At 35.3% G+C, this 19,227-nt stretch overlaps 2 protein-coding genes across 2 annotated transcripts; both read right to left on the reverse strand.

Annotated features, from left to right (window-relative positions):
* Positions 1–2,808: 2,808 nt before the first annotated feature.
* Positions 2,809–12,948, reverse strand: LOC142987646 (venom serine carboxypeptidase-like). The gene is made up of 8 exons (XM_076136540.1): positions 12,782–12,948; positions 11,648–12,246; positions 7,952–8,064; positions 7,391–7,564; positions 6,962–7,129; positions 6,323–6,582; positions 3,884–4,012; positions 2,809–3,039 (listed from the first exon to the last, which is right to left on the reverse strand). Exons 1-8 carry the CDS (start codon positions 12,817–12,819, stop codon positions 2,838–2,840), a joined length of 1,683 nt encoding a protein of 560 aa, XP_075992655.1. The 5' UTR covers positions 12,820–12,948; the 3' UTR covers positions 2,809–2,837.
* A 1,292-nt stretch (positions 12,949–14,240) lies between these two features.
* On the reverse strand, positions 14,241–19,204 carry LOC142987117 (venom serine carboxypeptidase-like). The gene is made up of 8 exons (XM_076135671.1): positions 18,923–19,204; positions 18,105–18,493; positions 17,505–17,617; positions 16,908–17,081; positions 16,253–16,420; positions 15,599–15,858; positions 15,139–15,267; positions 14,241–14,439 (listed from the first exon to the last, which is right to left on the reverse strand). The coding sequence occupies exons 1-8, from the start codon at positions 18,961–18,963 to the stop codon at positions 14,241–14,243; spliced, it is 1,473 nt and encodes a 490-aa protein (XP_075991786.1). The 5' UTR covers positions 18,964–19,204.
* Positions 19,205–19,227: the final 23 nt, after the last annotated feature.

Raw genomic sequence — 19,227 nt, forward strand, 5'->3', positions numbered from 1 at the left:
AAAAGAAAAATAAATAAAACAGCATTTAATTAAAGAAACCTGGGATATTTAAAAAAAAAGCTAAGGAAATACCGAAAAAGGTTTATCACGTTTGTCATAAATAGGCACGATATTCAATCGCCTTACAATCTTTGTAACAGCAATGTCGGCTAAAACGATGTGTACATACAACCCTGTATTAAATCTTTGTAATAAATGAAATCCACAATAAATACACCACAAATCAGTGCACACAATAATAACATAATATAAATCGCAATATATTTCAACTGACGTATATGTAGGTACAATACATATACCAGTTTAAATTGCTGAACAAGGTATTTTTCTATGTGCAAGGATAATTTGAGTCGATAATGTGTAGGATATTACATATCTATGTTATTCTTGTCCTGTTTATTTTACCACATATATCAGGGGATATTCAAAAAAATGGTACACTGCTTGAATTTCGTATTCAAAATTTTAATGATACTCTAGGATATTATTTTGGATTAAATTTAAATAATCATAGTATCTAGTTTATAAAAACAAAGTTTTTTTTTCATACTCATTAAGATTAAAGGAGAAAAATGCTAAAAATTGGGGGTAGGGAAGCAGGAAGTGTCCATTTTGATACTAAACTTAAAATTGAGTATAAATGAAACAACACCGAATTCCATAAATTTAATATTTTTTCCTGGATAGAAAAAATATCTTTTAATTATTGGCGAATTACAATGGCGAAAAAGATGATATTATAATTAAATGCAATCAATTTTATCTCGGTTTTGTTACCATGGGGTCCAAAACGACAATTATTTTTTATGCTATTACCATAAAATGCTCCAGATCCCATCAGAAACTTGTAAAAAAAACGTTAAATATCAATAACTTTGGAACCAGAGCCCATATTTTTTCATAGGTTGAGGAGTTTTTCGTAAAATCGATAAAAATCTTAGAAATATTTGAGGGACAGTAACAAAACCGAAAGTAACAAAATCGTAAGGTTCAGTTTACATGATCCTATGGCATAATATTAAAGCACAACTAATTGTATGTTTCTACGAATTAAACATACATGCATTATTTACTTCTTAACACTTACAAATTATTCAACATAATATATTTTTATTGTTTTTATATCACAATTATTTATTTTATATATTTTTTTTATCACAGATTGCTCCAGAAGTTGCAGAATAGTTTAGCTGTAAATAAAAAAAAGAATTTATTAATTATAAATATACACATATCTCAAATAAATAATGATTAAACAATTATAAACATACAAATAATTCTAATCTCTAATGTAATTTTAACGTATTTTGTAATTAACAAGTAAAATATCAATATCGAAACACCAGCATGTAAGACTAGCTTTTTGACGTCGGTTTTGTTACTTTTTCGGTCCGACTATATGTTACCTTACGTATAGTAACAAAACCGAAGTAACATAATTAGCCCGTCGCACTTTCAAAAAAATAAATTAGTAATTCTATTTATCTTATGGTTAAATTATCAGCACCAAATTGTTTATTAAAACTAGTTCTTTTACATGAATGCAACCATATAAAACATGTATGGTACAGTTACAAATGAATTAGTTACAAACCTGACAGTAAATTTTGGTTCACTGCGGCTGCGCACACAACTCACTTCCACTGGCGACAAATAACACCGAAATTCTAGTTTTAAAAATTGCCGATCCTTTTCACATGTGTTGCAATATTAGAAAAATAAAACGAAGTACGTTTTAGTAAGAGATTTCCGCAAGAAATCGTGGTAACAAACCCGACATGTCCGGAAAGATCGAATTTCGGGGACAACAATAAATATTTTTTTATTCAATAAATATAACATTTTATTACATTTCTACTTCATTCGAATGAAGAAAAAGGTAATTTTAACCGAATTCACAAAAATATTTTGAGGTATTCGAGGAAATTTTACTTCAAAATTTAATTTTTAAGTTGTAGATTGCACTGGGGACAGGTCGAAATCGAGGGGTCTGGTGTGATAAAATCTAGTGTAAAAAATTCAGTTTTTACTCTATTCAAATAAATGAAACATAGAAAAGAAGAATATAAAATGCATTTTCCGTTAAAAATAAAATAAAAATTAATCATATTATACAACTTCGAGAAAAAATTTAGCAAGTCGAGGGACATGCCTAAATTATCGATGTGCCATTTTTTTGAATATCCCCATCAAACATATAGTAGTAGAATCCTCACTGTTTATGTAAAGCTACTTCTTTCCGTGAATTCGCTATTTTATTGGTAGCGGAAGAAGCAGGGATAAAAATACGGAGCTGTTTCATTATTTCCAGACTTAGCCAATAGTTGGGCCTGGATTTGGATAAAATGATAATAATAAAATGCGGCTACAAACACTACGGTAAAGTACTCCGCAAGGTACGGTGTACCGGAATAGGTAGGTTAGATTTAAGTCTGTATGGTAAAAGGTCTATGCAGTTTGCCAGATTACAGGACTGTGACTGCAGGGCTACAATAGACTTCATTTGTCAGCTAATACCAGATATCACGGCACTTTGAAACTGTCATATTAGGTCAGGGAAAAAGTCTTTTCGCCTTATAGTATGTATGTATGACCTTGTAATAAAATATTTTCTCTACCCAAAAAAGCTCGATATTTGGGTACCTCGAGCTCACTGAAAGAAACCCAATGAACCGCGTACTCATTTGTGATTCTTGAAGCCAAAGAGATTTTTTACAAGTTGATAATACATACTATAATGCGAAAAATCTTTTTCCCCGACCTAATACATGAACGTTATCTGCTTGCAGGAGTAATAAAAAAACACGCTAAAAATAAAATAAACTTTATTAACAAAATTAGAGGTAGTGAATCAGTGAGTTGTTTCGAACGAACTCTTGGACGAAGGATCCTTCAAGCAGGCCGTAGCGGACGCTCAGCGGCTTCTCATGCGTCCATCTCGAGACCAGGTTCTGTGTGGGACCTGGCGCGTCTAGTGGCGCCATATGACCAGCGCCGCGGATCACCACCTCCGTGAGGCGACCTCCGCTTTTATGGTAACTGGAATAAATAACATTTTCCCATGAAGAATACATTATAGAGGAGATTTCGTGCCAGTATTCTCGACTTAAGGATAAGTGTCGAATAAATTGACAGCCAATGTGTGGGAACCAAAATCCACGTTATAAACTGACTGATATATTAATGAAGAAGTGGTAAAACCGGAGCCTAATTCTCTACTAAACAATTCTCTACGTTTCACTTCCAGAATGGATTCCAAACTAACCCGTTAATTTTATTTTATCGACTTATTTTCTTAAATATTCATAACTAGATTTTTAAAACTGCTTCTCTGCATAGCATAAGTAAAAAAGGGAATCATTAGTCAAGTCAAGAAGAACCATTAAAGAAACGTAAATGATGCATTCAGATAATTAACTAAAGCAATTAAGTTCCAAGGAGATATCTATACGTATATAAACCTATTAGCATATACAAAAACTACTAAATTGTTTCGTAAAAACAAATTACTGTTAATCTTAATAGAGGATACGAATTTGAAATGGATTAAAACATTTATTTTACAAGGTCGAAACATAGAAGAGTATGAACATTTGTAAAGATAAATTTGTTAATTTAATACAATTAATTAAAGTATCATACCAGAGTCTATATTCATTGATTAAAAAGTGAGTAATGCCTTTTTTAGGAATAATTTATTTCAACAGTACTAAAGCAACCTTCACAACTTTTTACGGGATATGTTTTTTTGAAATTTCCAATTATTTAGCTTAACACAGTATAGAAGTTGTAGTGTCAATGATATTTTTGAAGAGATGCTTTTGAAAGGAGCCACCTAGAAGGATCCTAAATGTACTAGTGCAACTAAGGAACTAAGACTTACCCAGATAGCCTGTTGTTATAAATGTATGGGAACCGGGTCCCACTCTTGAACTCTTCCGTGCCATTCCACTTCCAGGTCCTGTAGTTCTCTGATGTGAACACGCATGGCAGCATCTGATCTAACTGCCCACTGGAAAAAATATAAATATAATGTAATACTAGCTTATACCCGAGACTTCGTGCATGTGTACCAAAATAATTAAAAAGTCGTTCAGTAGTTTTTGCGTGGAAGAGTAACAAACATACATACATTCATACATCCATCTATTCTCACACACTTTTGCATGTATAATATTAGTAGGATCTATTTTAGATTTAGACGATAAAGATAGAGATTTAGGTACCTATGCGTTTTAAAAATAGGGCATAATTTATATTCTGTCTATGTCACTCACAATTTCTATGACAATATACTATGTCAACAACATTTATTTCTCATTAAAAACAGCAAAGACTTATCAGAAACGTAAACAAGTTGTTCAATTTCTTAGAAATCGTAGTCGTGAGTTTATAAAATACTTTTATAATATTGTTCATAATATATTTTCCTTTTATTTAATCATAGTGATTGGCGAATAGAGACTGATTTTACCCACTAACAGTTTCCAAGCATGTTACTAAAGTCACATTTCAGAATCCAGGAAGCCACTAACTAAAAATACATAAGTACGTAAGGCTTTTTTCCGAATGTATAGGCAGAGAACATTAATAGACAAGTAACTTAAAGTCTGGCAGAAAAACCTTAATTAATGCTTCGCCTTCGTTTTTGTGAAATAAACACTGCCTAGATTTAGGTAGATTTCATGAATTGTTTAATTACTGAGACTGCATACGTAATAGCTAGAATAATGACGGCACCAGAATTAATTCGGCATTTTTTTTATATTAGAGTAGATAGTAGATAGATATTATTTAGCAGATGATTTGAAAGATAATTATATACATAAAATCAGCAAAGGCCAGAGAACGCCACTTGGTACGATCCTTACAAACTAACTGTGCTTGATTCACATCCCTACATCAGTCTTGTCATACATTTGAAAGATTTTAAAATATATGCGTGTATTAAAAAATGCGTATTCTGATACTTTATAAAGCGATATCTTCTTACAACATTGTATGTTTATTTGATATGACGCCATTAGAAACAATGAATGTATTTAATTACTAGCATTGCGCATTGTCTTCGTTCTTGGAAGACACTTCGAATACGTGAGAGAATTATCACATTATTTTAAGACCACTGAAGAAAGATTGTAGACCGTAAACGATCTGTTTCTAAGACATACAATCATAACATTACGCCTGTTATACCCGAAGGTGCAGACATATGAGAAATACACCCACCTAACAATGTTGGGCCAATGTTATAGAGGCGAGCATATTGCCATATACCGGACACGTTACCAAACCCCAGGCTATTATTGAGAAATATTCTAATATAAGTTAGAAAAGACCAATAGCCCTTTGCCCGACCCATAATTCGAACCCGGGCCCTCATCACTGGCACATCTTATCCTAATAGGTTCAGTAGTTAAGTCTTCATCGTAACAAAAAAGATTGACTCTGAATGACTATAGAATAAAACATGGCGTCGTCGGTAGCTTATTATAGGCAAGGTTTTGAGGGAAATTCTAAAAAAAAAATTAAGTTGTATTTGTCACCTTTTATGTGATATTTATAGTGTTTAAATACCGATAGAATGGAGTCACTGTTGCCTAGGTCAAAACAAAAGGTCAAGAGATCGTAACCGCAAACATGAACAGCAAAATTTTGTATAAATCGCGCGAGTGCTTGATAAATGGCTAATTAATTTTATTGATAGTTGTTATTTTGTGATGATGTTGTAATCAAAACTATTATGTTTTATTTATTATTTAGATTTTTCTATAATTTAACCGCTTTTATATGGTTAGTCTAGGTAATAACGATAACTTCCGTGTAAAGCAGAAGAGTGTCTCAAAGGTATATATAATATACAAAAGCTGTTTAATTTCTGTATAGGCATTTAGGGACAATTACGATACCTCCAATATACAGAAGCATTTCCAGCATATTCTTACAAAGGTAACAAATATCATTCATCAAGAACCATCGAAATATCATCATATAATTCGAAATAATCATACATGATAATCTACCATAATGAATAATTACTGCAGCTAGGGGGCCGATTTGCGGTTTTATTATGAGTCATAAATTACGTAAATTAAAAGCTTATACCACATAGCAGACACATGGATCAATTATTGTATCAACCACATTGTAAAACTTTTGGCAATTGAAAAGAGTTGCCGTGAGTTTCTTGCTAGCTCTTCTCATAAGGCTCTACCCCCTTTCCGAGCTAGTGGTAGATTCAAATTTGTAACGACTGTTATAAGTGTCAATATTTGACCTAAATGAATAAATGATTTTTATTTTGATTTTGAAACCCACTTACCAGTAAGCGAGCACTCTATAATGATCCAGCAGTCTTTCAAACATCGGTTTCGTAGTACTTAAGAAGTCAGGAGCAAGTCTTGTGTTCACAGTCATATTGACGAAGCCGAAATGTATGTCTCCAACATGAATGGCCTTCTTCACCTCCGAGGTTTGCAGGAACTTGATGTATTTGCCAACTGGCAGCTCGTCTCGAAGGAAATTGTAGGCGTGCTTTTGATGAGTCAGGAATAGGAGTACTGTGATGAGGCTGTTCCATTTCTGTAAAGAAATAGGTAAGATTTTTTCTTTTAAAGACAATTTTAAAGGCATTAGGAATTGCACTTGTATCGCGGGAACAAGTCGTGGTTCCGTGTGGGACTCAAACCCACGACCTCCCGACGTAAAGGTGGCGGCGTGGCGACCTAATCCACTATGTCAATAATACTCTAGACAGATATCTGTCTAGAGCTTGTGCTTCTGTCTAGAGTGTATACTCTAGACAGAATTGAATCAGATTCAAGCTAATCGTAACTAGCGCATGATCGAACATTGTTTTAGACTTAACCTTATTGAATTAGATATTTATTAAAATATGACAATTTATGGATCGCCTGGTCTGAATTTGTAAAAGAAAAGGTATAAAAAATATTATACTTACATTTTTTGCCTCAATACTCCTATTAGCTTTGATGTCTTCATGGAAGGAGTCTACCAACGGCTTTACAATTTCCAACTGCTCCTTTTCCAGTAGACCAAAGTAGTAGAATGGCCACGCTAGGTGAGATATCATGTCTGGATCTATGTACGCGTTACCTACTATCAAACCCTGAAAAATTACAGAATGATAAATTAAAGTATCGAAGCTTTCGGTCAGAGAAGTTGTATGTAGGTATGTTTGTAAAAGTCTCCGCGAGGCTAGATCAGTTCCTACTGTGGAAGTTAGCTTTTATGAGATGTGTTTCAAATACTTTTACGACTTTCAACTGAAGAGTAAATTGGATCATTCAGACACAGACGTTAAAAGTTTGAGTTAAAAGATTCTTCTCCGTTGTACTTAAAATTTTAAGAAGTACGAGTATCTAAAAACCTGTAGATTAACACCAGGGTCTGGCTTCCCTTGCGTTCTTCGATGTATCTCCATAGCCATGGCCGGTACATACTTGCCGGCGTACGACTCTCCAGCTAAGTAGAGAGGTGCAGTCTTCAGTTCAGGGAACACTAGTAAAAACTGCTTCAAGGTGCTGTATAGATGGTTAGCATACTGCAAATAGAAATCAGAGAGAAATTATTAAAAGTCATCCATGTTGCCAATAAAACAAATTTAGTGTCCCATTGTTATCGCGAAATAATATGCTTTTGATAAGACATCGCTCGTGTAATACCTGAGGGAGTGTACAATGTACATGTACATACTTAGACGTGTCGTACAGAAGTTAGGTCTAGGTTAGATTCAACCCAACATGGCCACGCAAAATTTCTAAAACTAAGCTATAATTTTGCAAAAGAGTCTAGAGAAACTACTCGACGACTAGGACGCGGAGATCCAATTCGAAAACGTATGGCAGGTAGTCGCACTCACTACCCAATCATAGGCGCGATATTAGCCAATAGCAACAGTAGCCTTCTTTTAAAAACTAGAGTGTCTTACCGAAGCCATATCAGTGACGTATCCATCGGAATGTTCGGTGAAGCTGTAGCCTGTACCCACAGGGTTGTCGATGAACAACAGCGAGTGATTCTGTAGCCATGTGTACGGATTTGCTGGAAACACATACATTTTCTTTGTAGCATCATTTAGGTCAAATACATTCGCGATAATTTTGGATATCAGAGGAATATTGACATTGAAACATCAGTAATTCTTAATTTACTGGAGAGACTACTTTAACAATAGCAATGTTTTGTAAATCAGTTGTTTTAAAAAAATCTTGATATACGTATAGTACACGTTTGATGACAGGTTACAGAGTAACTCTGTAACATGTCATCAAACGTGTGAACAAATCGCATTACTGATTATGACGGATGCAAAGCTGAATTGGATGATTAGTATTGGGTTCAGCTGGTAATACAGGTTACTCCTAACCATTAACACCATTGCCCAACAATATGATAGTACAGGTTAAAAAGTAGACCATATAATGTGAACCGTGGGACAAGTTCGCGTGTCATATGTGTAAATTTTATTTGAACTGATTGACAGATCAATATAAAATTTATGAGACTAGAAGTCGCAGTTATTCTGTCCGATTGGCACAATTGAATAAACGTATGTGCAATGATGCACAATTGAACTTGCCAAGTTTATGCTATCGTTTTAGCTTCTGACGCTTATTGCTATGTTTATACACGACGTAATTTCTGTTTTGCAATGAGAAAACTTTTTTTTGCCATTGCCGCGCTGTCAATTATTCTTTGTCGCATGCCTGATTATTTTGATTAAGGAATAGTTCGCTCGTATGTAAAGGCCCGAGTATAATTAAATAAGTCTTTGCTGCTTTTTCTTAAAATACTATAATTATAGTATTTTTAGAAAAAAAACAGCTATTTACTAAACTACTCCATAAGCAAAATAATCAGGAATATGACAAAATGCTAGTGCGAACAAGAGAGTCTCATAAAATGTCACGTATTTTGCCCGCAAAACAATCGTACTAACTATTTATCAAACATCCCTAGACATAATTAAGTTGACGATGTAAACGTAATTATTTTATAAATCAATGTTGCAAAAAGACACTCTTCGTTTATAAAATGATGTCTTAATCTATCGATATAATAGTCTGATGCCTATCGTAATTATCAACTCAATTAAACGTGTATTATCTTATTGCTTTAATGGATATGTAAATACGAATAAAATCAATTAAATAAAATACACAGACTGCCTCTTCCGTATAATCATTTAATTAATAATAAATAACAGTAATGCCCTCCTACCCGATATCCGGCTACGGCGGCGGCCTATTTCATTGAACCCGGCCTACGGTGCAGGACTATGTGTATTGTGTTTCAGTGTGTGCACAATACGCAGGTGTAGTTGTGTCCAAGTGTGGGCACAATACACAAGTACACTTTCTTATTAAGATATTATTGTTAATCACTTAGCATCTAAAACAATATATTATTATCAACGATGCACGCGATAGTATTAAAACTCTCCTCCAGTCGGAAGAAAAACAAAGCATAAAGCAAAAATGGTGACCATATACCCTTTACCGTTACAAACAGAGCACATAATAAAAATCGTACTAGATTCTGCTCGCCACTTCAGCCGCGTGAACAGATTCCCTAGGGTAAAAAGTACGGAAGAACGGATTAAGTTATAACTTACCTTGGTGTTTTTTTTTTGGTACCCTTGTACCAAATTTGATCGAAATTCGTTCGACAGTTTTGTCATAATTGGGTAACAAATCTCATCCTCACAAAATTTCTGGATTTTGAACATTAGTAGGATAATCAGAATGAGGAACTTGTACGTACATTCAATACAATAATTCTGTGCTTTACTTCAATTATACAATGACCTTTCAACAACAATACAATCTGCAGTTTATTGCGCATAGAATGATAATGATACAGTTTTTTATCAGATACAATGCAGACGATGTTTCTATTATGGAATCCTAATTTGCAAAATGATTATTTGATTTATTTTCCTTGTATAAACACAGGGTATCCAGTGAGCTTTAGTTTGTGAAAAAGTTTAATTTTAAGGACCTATCTTGGTAAATTTGATAAATTGATTTTGAAGTAAGTGTGCCTAAAGTGAAAACAATATTAACGGGAACACATCTCCATTTAATGAGAGGCTTGGGCTCAAATTCACCACCTAGGCTCTAAGTATTAACCTACTGGATTTTGTGAACATCACGAGCGGGCATTCACGTTTCACTATTAATAATGTTGGTCACATAGTGGATGATTTTGTTTCCATGTACCTAATATACTTATTACTAATCTGCGGGCTGCTGCTACTACTAAGAATTATATAAAAAAAAATACAAAAACCACAACAATATTTTGCCCGATCTTAGATACCGAGCTCAAGACTGCGAGATCAGCTAACACAAACTTCACATTTGTAATCATAGTCATGTACTTCAATTAATATTATTTACCTACTTATTTCATAATTAACCGTATTATTATTGACAGCAAACGGTCGCACGATACATATACTCACGTGCAGAATATTTATTGTTATTTAGAATTATTAAAAGGAATAATAAAAAGCTCGTGTGAATTTTATTGATACCAATTTTTTGTGTTTCTTCAAGTACAAATTCAGTACACTGAACTGCAGTTTTCTGTACAAAAATAGATAATGTACAATAGCGCAAATAATAGGAAAAATTGCCTTCCTTAATTAACTTTATAGTGCAATTATTATATGTACTAAGATGATTATTAATTTCATCCTTAATGTCTAATGGCCACCGAGCGCAGTAGACCGTGTGTTTGATTTTGGTTGATGATATTCCGCAATAAGGATGGTCTGGATCTTTGAATATTACGCTTCTATTGTCAAGAGAAGAGAATAGAAAACTACCTTTAGGTGAATTATATATGTAGATTATATCAAGAGTAATGTACAGAATCTGACTTACTGCACAGTTTTGAAATTGTATTTCACTAAGTGAAAGCCACATTATTCCAGATAGTTATAGGTTGTATTTTATATCTTGGAATGAGCAAATAAAGTTAATTGTCTAGTGCTGATTCGCTTCGCTGTTTTGTGAGTTCGGCCTTATGTTGATAGATTTCAAGAATCCTACTAAGTACTATCAAGTATCAAATATTTGATTTTATTAATGTTCTATTAAATTGTGTTGTCTAGTAACGAAAACTTGTAATCTTATAGAGGCCTTGTGGGGTGTGCGTACCTAATCAAACTAACACGACCTTTTGTGAACTGCGATTGTAAATATGACATTCCGTTCATAATATTCGTTTGTTTGTGTTATAAAAAACAGACTGCTTATTGGAAATTATCTGTATGTAAGTGATAAGAAAAAAACGTGATTTTTATAGCCTATCCTGGAATTCCCCAGTCCACCTTGATCTCACGGCCAGGGCTGGGTCTAAAATGGATCTTTTTTTTTCGATTTGTCACCAGCTACATGTTTGTTTTTATATATTTATACCTAAACTAATATTAAGTATAAAGAGGAAAATTTGTATATATGTAAGCATGTTTGTTACTTGACCGATTTTAAAATTCTTACACTATTTGAATGTTTCGTTATCCCTGATTAATATAGGCTTAATTGCAATAAATGTCCACCCGTGCGAAGCCGGATCGGGCCGCTTGTCAGGAATATGCAATAAGATAGATACTCACGTCTTAATTCATCGTTCGTGTAAGTAAACGGTCCTATTTCATCGAACAGCCCCGTCAGACTTGACGCACCAGGTCCTCCTTGCAGCCAGATGATCCACGGACTATCGCTCACAGACTTGTTCAGAACAGGGAAGTACCAGAAGAATACATTAGAGTTGTAAGTCTCGTTGACGGTGAAGAAGCCGGAGTAGCTCTTGATGCCGAGGAACACGTTGGAGTCTACTTTACAAGCCGCTCGCGCTTCCTTCACCTTCCCCTCGTTTATGTATTTAGTTAACAGTAATGCTGTTCCATTGTCTACTTTCACTTCAGGCTTGGGTTTAGGTCTACAGAGATTGTTCAGTAAAAGACCCGTTACACTATAATTAGCATTAACTAAATTATCTACTAGTTCTTTGTTTGTCAAACATGGTCCAGAATTGACATCTTGAGTGTTCTTGGCATCTACACTTACGTTGATTAGATTGTCACTAGTGTCTGTCCGTCTTACTTCACTCGTATTATTTACAATACTTGTTTCAGTTTTAACTGCTTTGATATCAACTATTAAATTACTAATTTCTTCTTTGTGGACATCTTCGGCTAATTTTCCATGTATGCTGGAAAACAATGGATTTATTACACCTATAGCTTAAGGTTTGAGTTAAGGAATAATCGTATTGATTGTAGAAATAATATTATCCAAGGATAAGCCTTTAACAACATAATTTCATAATAAAATCTCCATAAATAATATCATAATCATAAATAAAAACATGTTTTGTATTCAGTTCAGTTAATAGAACATAAATAGCGAAGTGCAGACGTAAATTGTATTACGCACAAGTTTAACCCTAATGTTTTGTAGACTACTAGCCTTGCGTGTGTTAGATATTATAGTCTAACTAATCAGGCATCTACTTTTCGTACACATATCGCGAAAGATCTTGTTGACTGCACTAAAATATCGTAAAGACTTTAAAAAACTTATATGAATTTTGAATGTAAAACCCGGTTTCTGAGGTACATTTAGCGGTAGTTCATCTATTCAATAGCGTATAAACTCACATCAAAAACAGTTTGAATATATACACTATCGCTAAATGTGGCTCAGAAACCGGACATTAGCCATGCAAGTCCTAAAGTTACACATACCTTACTACGCACAAAATAAGTAGACACACATTCTTCATGATAACTTATGTTTCAAACAAATAAACTACGTAGTCCGTGGTTCCATTCACACATGGCTTGCGAACTAATGAAGTTGCGTACATTACAACATTATCCCTCTCCTATTATCAATTGAACTGTGTGATCCCGCGGCGTTCGACTCCGATACGAGTACTGAAATTCGCTTGAGTACAAACATTATCTTGGGCTTATCAAAATATCCATTCAGTTAACTTTGTACTTCGAATTAATTGACCTTAACATGTATTTCGTAAATGTTTTAAGTTCTGTGTCGCCTTAACTAGGCGTCACGGTTCTTGTATGTTACGTTTTGATTTCTTTGGCTTTTTGTTGTGCTGGGGCTACATTAGCGGGCTTTGGCGAATATTCGTGTTAACGCGATGAATGTGGCCGGGTTCATCGTGTCATCGCGTAGTATTCGGGCGAAGACGATGTAGTATCGAGGAGCTGTCGGTAAACTGGCGCGAATCAAAGGGATTTGTCGCGCCAATATTCGCTTAGGTGGCTACATCTACGTCAATTCAGTGTCGTCCAGACTTTGAAGCGAGACGGACGTGCATTTAATTTTTTACACTATGGAGTGGAGTAACATTTTTAATTTACCGCTCACGTCTCCGCACCACAAACTGAACAGCACAAGGCACGATGCATCGCGTCAACTCGACACGAATCTTCGCCCGCCTTAATGTAGACAAGAACATCGCCCATACCCGAACACGATGTTTTTGTCGCGCCAACACCATACGAATCTTCGCTCGCTAATGTAGCCCCAGCATTCGAAATATAATTAGCTACGTAATGTCAATAAATCATCTTTTTTAACAGCTTTTTATTTTAAAAGTTTGATGACAAATTCAATGTTTTTACAAAACAATTAGGTATAAGGACCAGCTATAAAATTGCTGTCTCCCGATCTAAGTTAGTTGTTTCTTGCAATCTAATAGAGTTTACCTATACATTGATCACTGAAGCCGTCAACCTACCGACAAATATAAACGCCTTGATGTTAGCGGGTGTATCGGTTTGGTGTGTACCTAAATTCCATTTGCTAGAGCTAGCTTTTCCTTATACTTTACTCGCAAAACTTTGGTTTTGTTTTGAACACAGCTGTCACATTGGTCAAAATTTGCGCTTTAGTTAAACTTAAATAACAAATAAATAGATTTTTGTCCGGAAGTTTTCCTTACGTAGCGTACCTTTATTATAAAGTTCTCAGAGTAATTGTTAAGAAAACTACGTCGATCACTTTTCATCAGGCGCTTCGAATAAAATTTGCCGCACAGTGCAAAAAGGTTTTTTACAGAACAGTGTGGTGAACAACGTGGTCAACTCAAGGCTTGAGCACTTCTTTCTTGGGTTAAATTACAAATATTTATTTAAAAAAATAAGTTTATTCATTTAATACAATTTATTTCAATACTTATAGGTAATGAAGTGTACGATAGTTATTGACAAGCCACTGGATGTAAAATTCGTCTTTAAAGTTACGTTCTCCCAGGGCTTCGCTGTGGGTCCACTTGGTGACGAGGTCCTGGACCGGAGCAGGCGTGTCCCGCGCCGCCGCGTGACCAGCCCCACGGAATAACACCTCAGTCATGTTACCCCCGCTTTTAAAGTACCTGTTATGAAAAATTGTTTATAAGTGTTCTAAATCATTTATATTGTACGGTTTGCACATAGTAGTATTATTACATTTAGTTGCTGACGCGGTGACCTTCACATAACGCCTTACTTAATATAAGTAATTATCGTAATGAATTGTCAGTGTGACACGTACCATTAAGACCGTACGACATTAGGGAAAGGAATAGACAGTGATATTATACTATACGATATTATTTCATCTCAATATAAACCAATATAACTTCATTGTGGATTTCTCTTCTCCTCACACTCACCACTATTGTAGTGTACGATACCGTACATATATTCATAAGTTTTCGTAGCTCGATTCTCGACAACTATCGACTACCGACAGCCAGCTAGCTATCGAGAAATTTTGCACGAAAATCTGTTTAGCGTCTCTACCGGACTAATAAGGCTATAGACTAATAAGTACATAACTTAAATAGACTAATAAGTATATTTTAAATGTCAAACTGTCAATACTCGACAGTACAGACTATACAGAATTGCGCTACTGGTTTTGTGTAAATTGTCATCATTGGTGATGATTGTTGGCGATGACAAAATACACAGGTATACCTAGCTATCGGTCGGCCGGAAAAATGTACGTAAAGTCCGCTAGGCTCTCAAAAAAAAAATGTATGTAAGAATGGGGATTCACGAATGTTCGGAGTATATTTAAAAAAACTTACCCACTTAACCTATTCTCGTATTTGTATGGAATTCTGGAAGCGTTGAGGAACTGTTCGGTTCCGCTCCACTTCCATGTTCGGTAGTGTTCTGACGTCGCGAAACATGGCAGCATCAGGTCTAGCTGACCACTGAAATATTTTATTATATTTGCTATTGTAAAGCTTTGCAGTAATTGTAATCGTATCTTAATGTAAAAAATAAATCCAAATAAAAACAGGTTAAATGGCTTGGGGTGTTTGTAGCCCCCACTACAAACACCCCAATGCTTGATGCTTAGGGTGTATTGGGGGAAGGTTCTTAAAGTCTGTGGCGGGGTAGGATATAAGGTATATGAAAAAGGTGAATTGGGCTCTATAGAATTCAGGAGTCTTGTGGTGTATGGAGAGGAGGATCGTAGTAAATAAGGGGGCTTTAGGGGCCCATATTTTAAATCAATCAATGTTCTAAAGCCATACGTACCAATAAAGAAGCAATCTATAATGGTCTAACAATTCCTCTAGCATCGGTTTCGTAGTGCTTAGAAACTCGGGCGCCAGCTTCATATGTACGGTCACGTTTTGAGCACAGAACTTTGTGTCGCCGACGTGTAATGCTCTCTTTACAGCAGATGATTTTAGAAAGTTCGTGAATCTGACATCCAGTATTTCATTACTCAAGTAATTGAAGAGATTCAGCTGACCGCTCTGTATCTTTAGTGCGTGTAGTATCATGTCTGATTTCTGTAAAATAAATCAATATGTGGATACTTAGGCTGGACCATAGGTGGCAGGTGCCCAACCTTTTATGGACTACCGAACCCTTTACAACGATTGAAAATCTTCTGTAGTACCCACGAGAGGGCGGTAGTGCCACCATTGGCCTCGTATGGACTAGACTGTTTGTCAGGAGATTAACACTTAACAGTTAGGTCAAAATTCTAAGTTTAATCCAGTGTATTATCCTTCTATTAAGGCATAAGTAATAACAGTTTGAAATCAAAGTTTTTTTTGTTCAAAAAATAACTCGTGCCACATTTTTTTAAACTGGTACCAGACTTCGTTATAACATCATAACAGGCCACACAAATATATTTTTGTGATAAGTCATAATTCCTTGAAAAGTTAACATAATTACATGTTTAGCAGCAACACTTCTATTAGCTCTGACATCGTCTTGAAAGCTATCAATCAGGGGCTTTAGGACGTCCGCTTGTTTTCTCTCTATCAAGCCGTAGTAGTAGAACGGTAACGGCATATTGAATATCATAGTTGGGTCTATCAAACCGTTGCCGATCAGCATACCCTGAAAGGAAAAGATTTCGTTAAATATGTCGGCGCCTACTTAGCAAATCTACTTAATTACTTAAAATATGCACCCGAAATAATATGTTTTTGATTTACGATAATATTGTGTATTAATGACGTTTTAAAATATTGAACACAATAAATAAAAAATTACACTCTTTATTAATGCGTTAAACTAAGTATAAATAGTCTGAACACGCAATTTCATAGAACTAGAAACCTATTTTATACATACATATTGTATAAAAAAATATCAGAACCTCTAGCGTGTTTCGTAGAAACTAAATGAGTAGAAAAACCCTGCAAATTGTGTTTGGAGCGACTACCTCCGCAAGATTATTTATGTTACATTTCTATTCATAACCTAACGTTATTTATTTATTTAAGTATGGAACTCCAACAAAGAATACACATTACATGCTACAGATCCACTTATATAACAGATTGAGACCTTGAGTTTCATTATATCCATAAAGGCTAATTACCTGGTAGTTAATATCAGCAATAGTTTTGTCCTGGATCCGCCTGTGTATCTCCATAGCTAAGGCGGGTACGTATTTACCGGCGTACGACTCTCCGGCCAAGTAGAGAGGCGCTGTCTTCAATTCAGGGAATACTGTCAGGAACTGCTCGAACGTGCTGTAGAGATGACCAGCATACTGTAAGTAACGAGTGCAATTCGTTTTAGAAGTGCCTGTTAATGTTTTGTGACAGTCAATGAAATAAAATTGATATTAACACCAAAGGATCAGTGCTATAGGTTTCCAGCGGGGTTTAGACCACACTGTTCGTGATGGCCGGTAGGGGGCAAAAATACATATGACTATCATGTAAAGGGAAATGTTTTTTTTTCTTAAAGAGTAGGGCAGTCCAAAAAAGTTCACAGTTGGGGCCTTACTCAGTTCGGAGACAATTAAGCAGTCAATTTGGTAGGACTATACTTATGGAAAATTGTAAGCTAGCTTGCGAGGTAGCGAGGTCTATGTCTTTTCGGTTGGAGAACAACTATTGCCTTGCGAAGATCGCATTGTGGACATAAGTGGATATGATAATTAAAAGATGTAATTCATATCTCATCTTACCGAAGCCATATCAGTGGAGTATCCATCGGAATGTTCGGTGAAACTGTAGCCTGTACCCACAGGGTTGTCGATGAACAACAGCGAGTGATTCTGCAGCCATGTGTACGGATTTTCTAGAAAAAAACACATAATAACGAACATAGTAAAGGTATTCAACTAGCTAGGCTTAGAAAATTATTTAAATAGACTGTTATTAATTTCTTCCATCAAGTAGCGCTATTCTCTACAATCAGTACTGTCAAGCATCGAGAGTTTGATATTTAAAATTACTGCCAAAACAGTTCTTACGGAACCCGCTAGAGGCGCTGATCAGACATTCTCTCAAAATTTATATATAATAGCTGGTTGTCGGTAGGTGATAGTAGTAAAGAGTCGAGCTATTTGTAGAGAGCTTTGACATGCACGGTTAATCTAGATAAGGTATAGTTAATAAGTAATTCTGGGTATTACCAAAATAAAGTTGCTGTATCAAACCGCTCACCGTCGGCTGCCTAAGTCGACTCATTTTCTAAATTCTGAATTTTGTGTACCTGGCTTCTACTAAGTTGTTGGACATTTTTATAGTAGAAGGAGAAAATAAACGCTTACTAAGCGACTCACCTATCAAAGTATCATTGATCACAGTAAACGGTCCAATTTCATCAAAAACTCCTCCCAAACTCGTGACACCAGGTCCTCCTTGCAGCCAAATGATCCACGGACTATCACTCACAGACTTGTTCAGTACAGGGAAGTACCAGAAGAATATATTAGAGTTGTAAGTCTCATTGACGGTGAAGAAGCCGGAGTAGCTCTTAATACCGAGGAACACGTTGGAGTCTACTTTACAAGCCGCTCGCGCTTCCTTCACCTTCCCCTCGTTTATATATTTAGTTAGCAGTAATGCTGTTCCATTGTCTACTTTTGCTACAGGTGGTTCAGTTTTAACTTCGGTATCGATTATATTTGAAACAGTTTCGTTGTTTGCTATGTGCACTCTGCTGGATGCACTGAAAACAATTATTTATCAAGCAACTATTTCAGAACATTTGTTATTGTAGTTTAGAAATAATAGTATTCTTAATTTCATTTGAAGATATTATTATGTGTAGGTAATCGAAATAATTATCACTTGATCGGTAAACAAAAACATCGAAATGAAACATGGCACGCAAGATGTTTAAAAGTTTTTTAACATAGTTCTTTGGGGCACCGGATTTGGCCAGCGTGATGGGCTCAAGATCGAACCCTTACCTCATTCGGGGAGGAGAACCCTGTCCAGCAGTAAGACAGCCATGGGTTAATTTAATTTATTAAGATAAGTAGGTATATTTTAAGCATGCAGATACAGACTGAACATGCTCAGCACCACAGCACTAAATTCGTTTTAAAAATATAATGTAATGAGTATATCATATGTATCACCGCTTTGTACGTACCTTGCTAAACACAAAATAAATAAACACACGCACTTCTCCATTTTATATAAACTGTAGCGGAACAAACCGCTACACAACACCACGACTCGCGAATTTATTAATACTAAATCACTACCATTATATTATCATTTGAACTACGTGATCCCGAGCTGACACCGGAAATATGGGAATCCCGATAGTCATTTGTGAAATAACAATAATAATTTAACAACTAGAATTGATGCCTAACCACTGAATAACAAACAACAAAATCAGAACTTTGTTTACTTATGGTACTTGTAATGTTTGCTAAGGTATTTTCTGGG

The sequence above is a fragment of the Anticarsia gemmatalis genome, chromosome 3 (assembly GCF_050436995.1).
Source record: "Anticarsia gemmatalis isolate Benzon Research Colony breed Stoneville strain chromosome 3, ilAntGemm2 primary, whole genome shotgun sequence".
Lineage (NCBI taxonomy): Eukaryota > Metazoa > Arthropoda > Insecta > Lepidoptera > Erebidae > Anticarsia > Anticarsia gemmatalis.

Excerpts from the sequence above, each read along its gene's own strand:
- LOC142987117 (XM_076135671.1), bottom strand. The coding sequence starts at position 18,963 with ATGGAGAAGTGCGTGTGTTTATTTATTTTGTGTTTAGCAAG. Across the intron at positions 17,082-17,504 it reads ACTCCACTGATATGGCTTCG|TATGCTGGTCATCTCTACAG; the intron begins GTAAGATGAGAT and ends CGTTACTTACAG. Across the intron at positions 16,421-16,907 it reads TTGCTGATATTAACTACCAG|GGTATGCTGATCGGCAACGG; the intron begins GTAATTAGCCTT and ends TTTTCCTTTCAG.
- LOC142987646 (XM_076136540.1), bottom strand. The coding sequence starts at position 12,819 with ATGAAGAATGTGTGTCTACTTATTTTGTGCGTAGTAAG. Across the intron at positions 6,583-6,961 it reads GGAGTATTGAGGCAAAAAAT|AAATGGAACAGCCTCATCAC; the intron begins GTAAGTATAATA and ends ATTTCTTTACAG. Across the intron at positions 4,013-6,322 it reads TATAGAGTGCTCGCTTACTG|TGGGCAGTTAGATCAGATGC; the intron begins GTAAGTGGGTTT and ends TATTTTTTCCAG.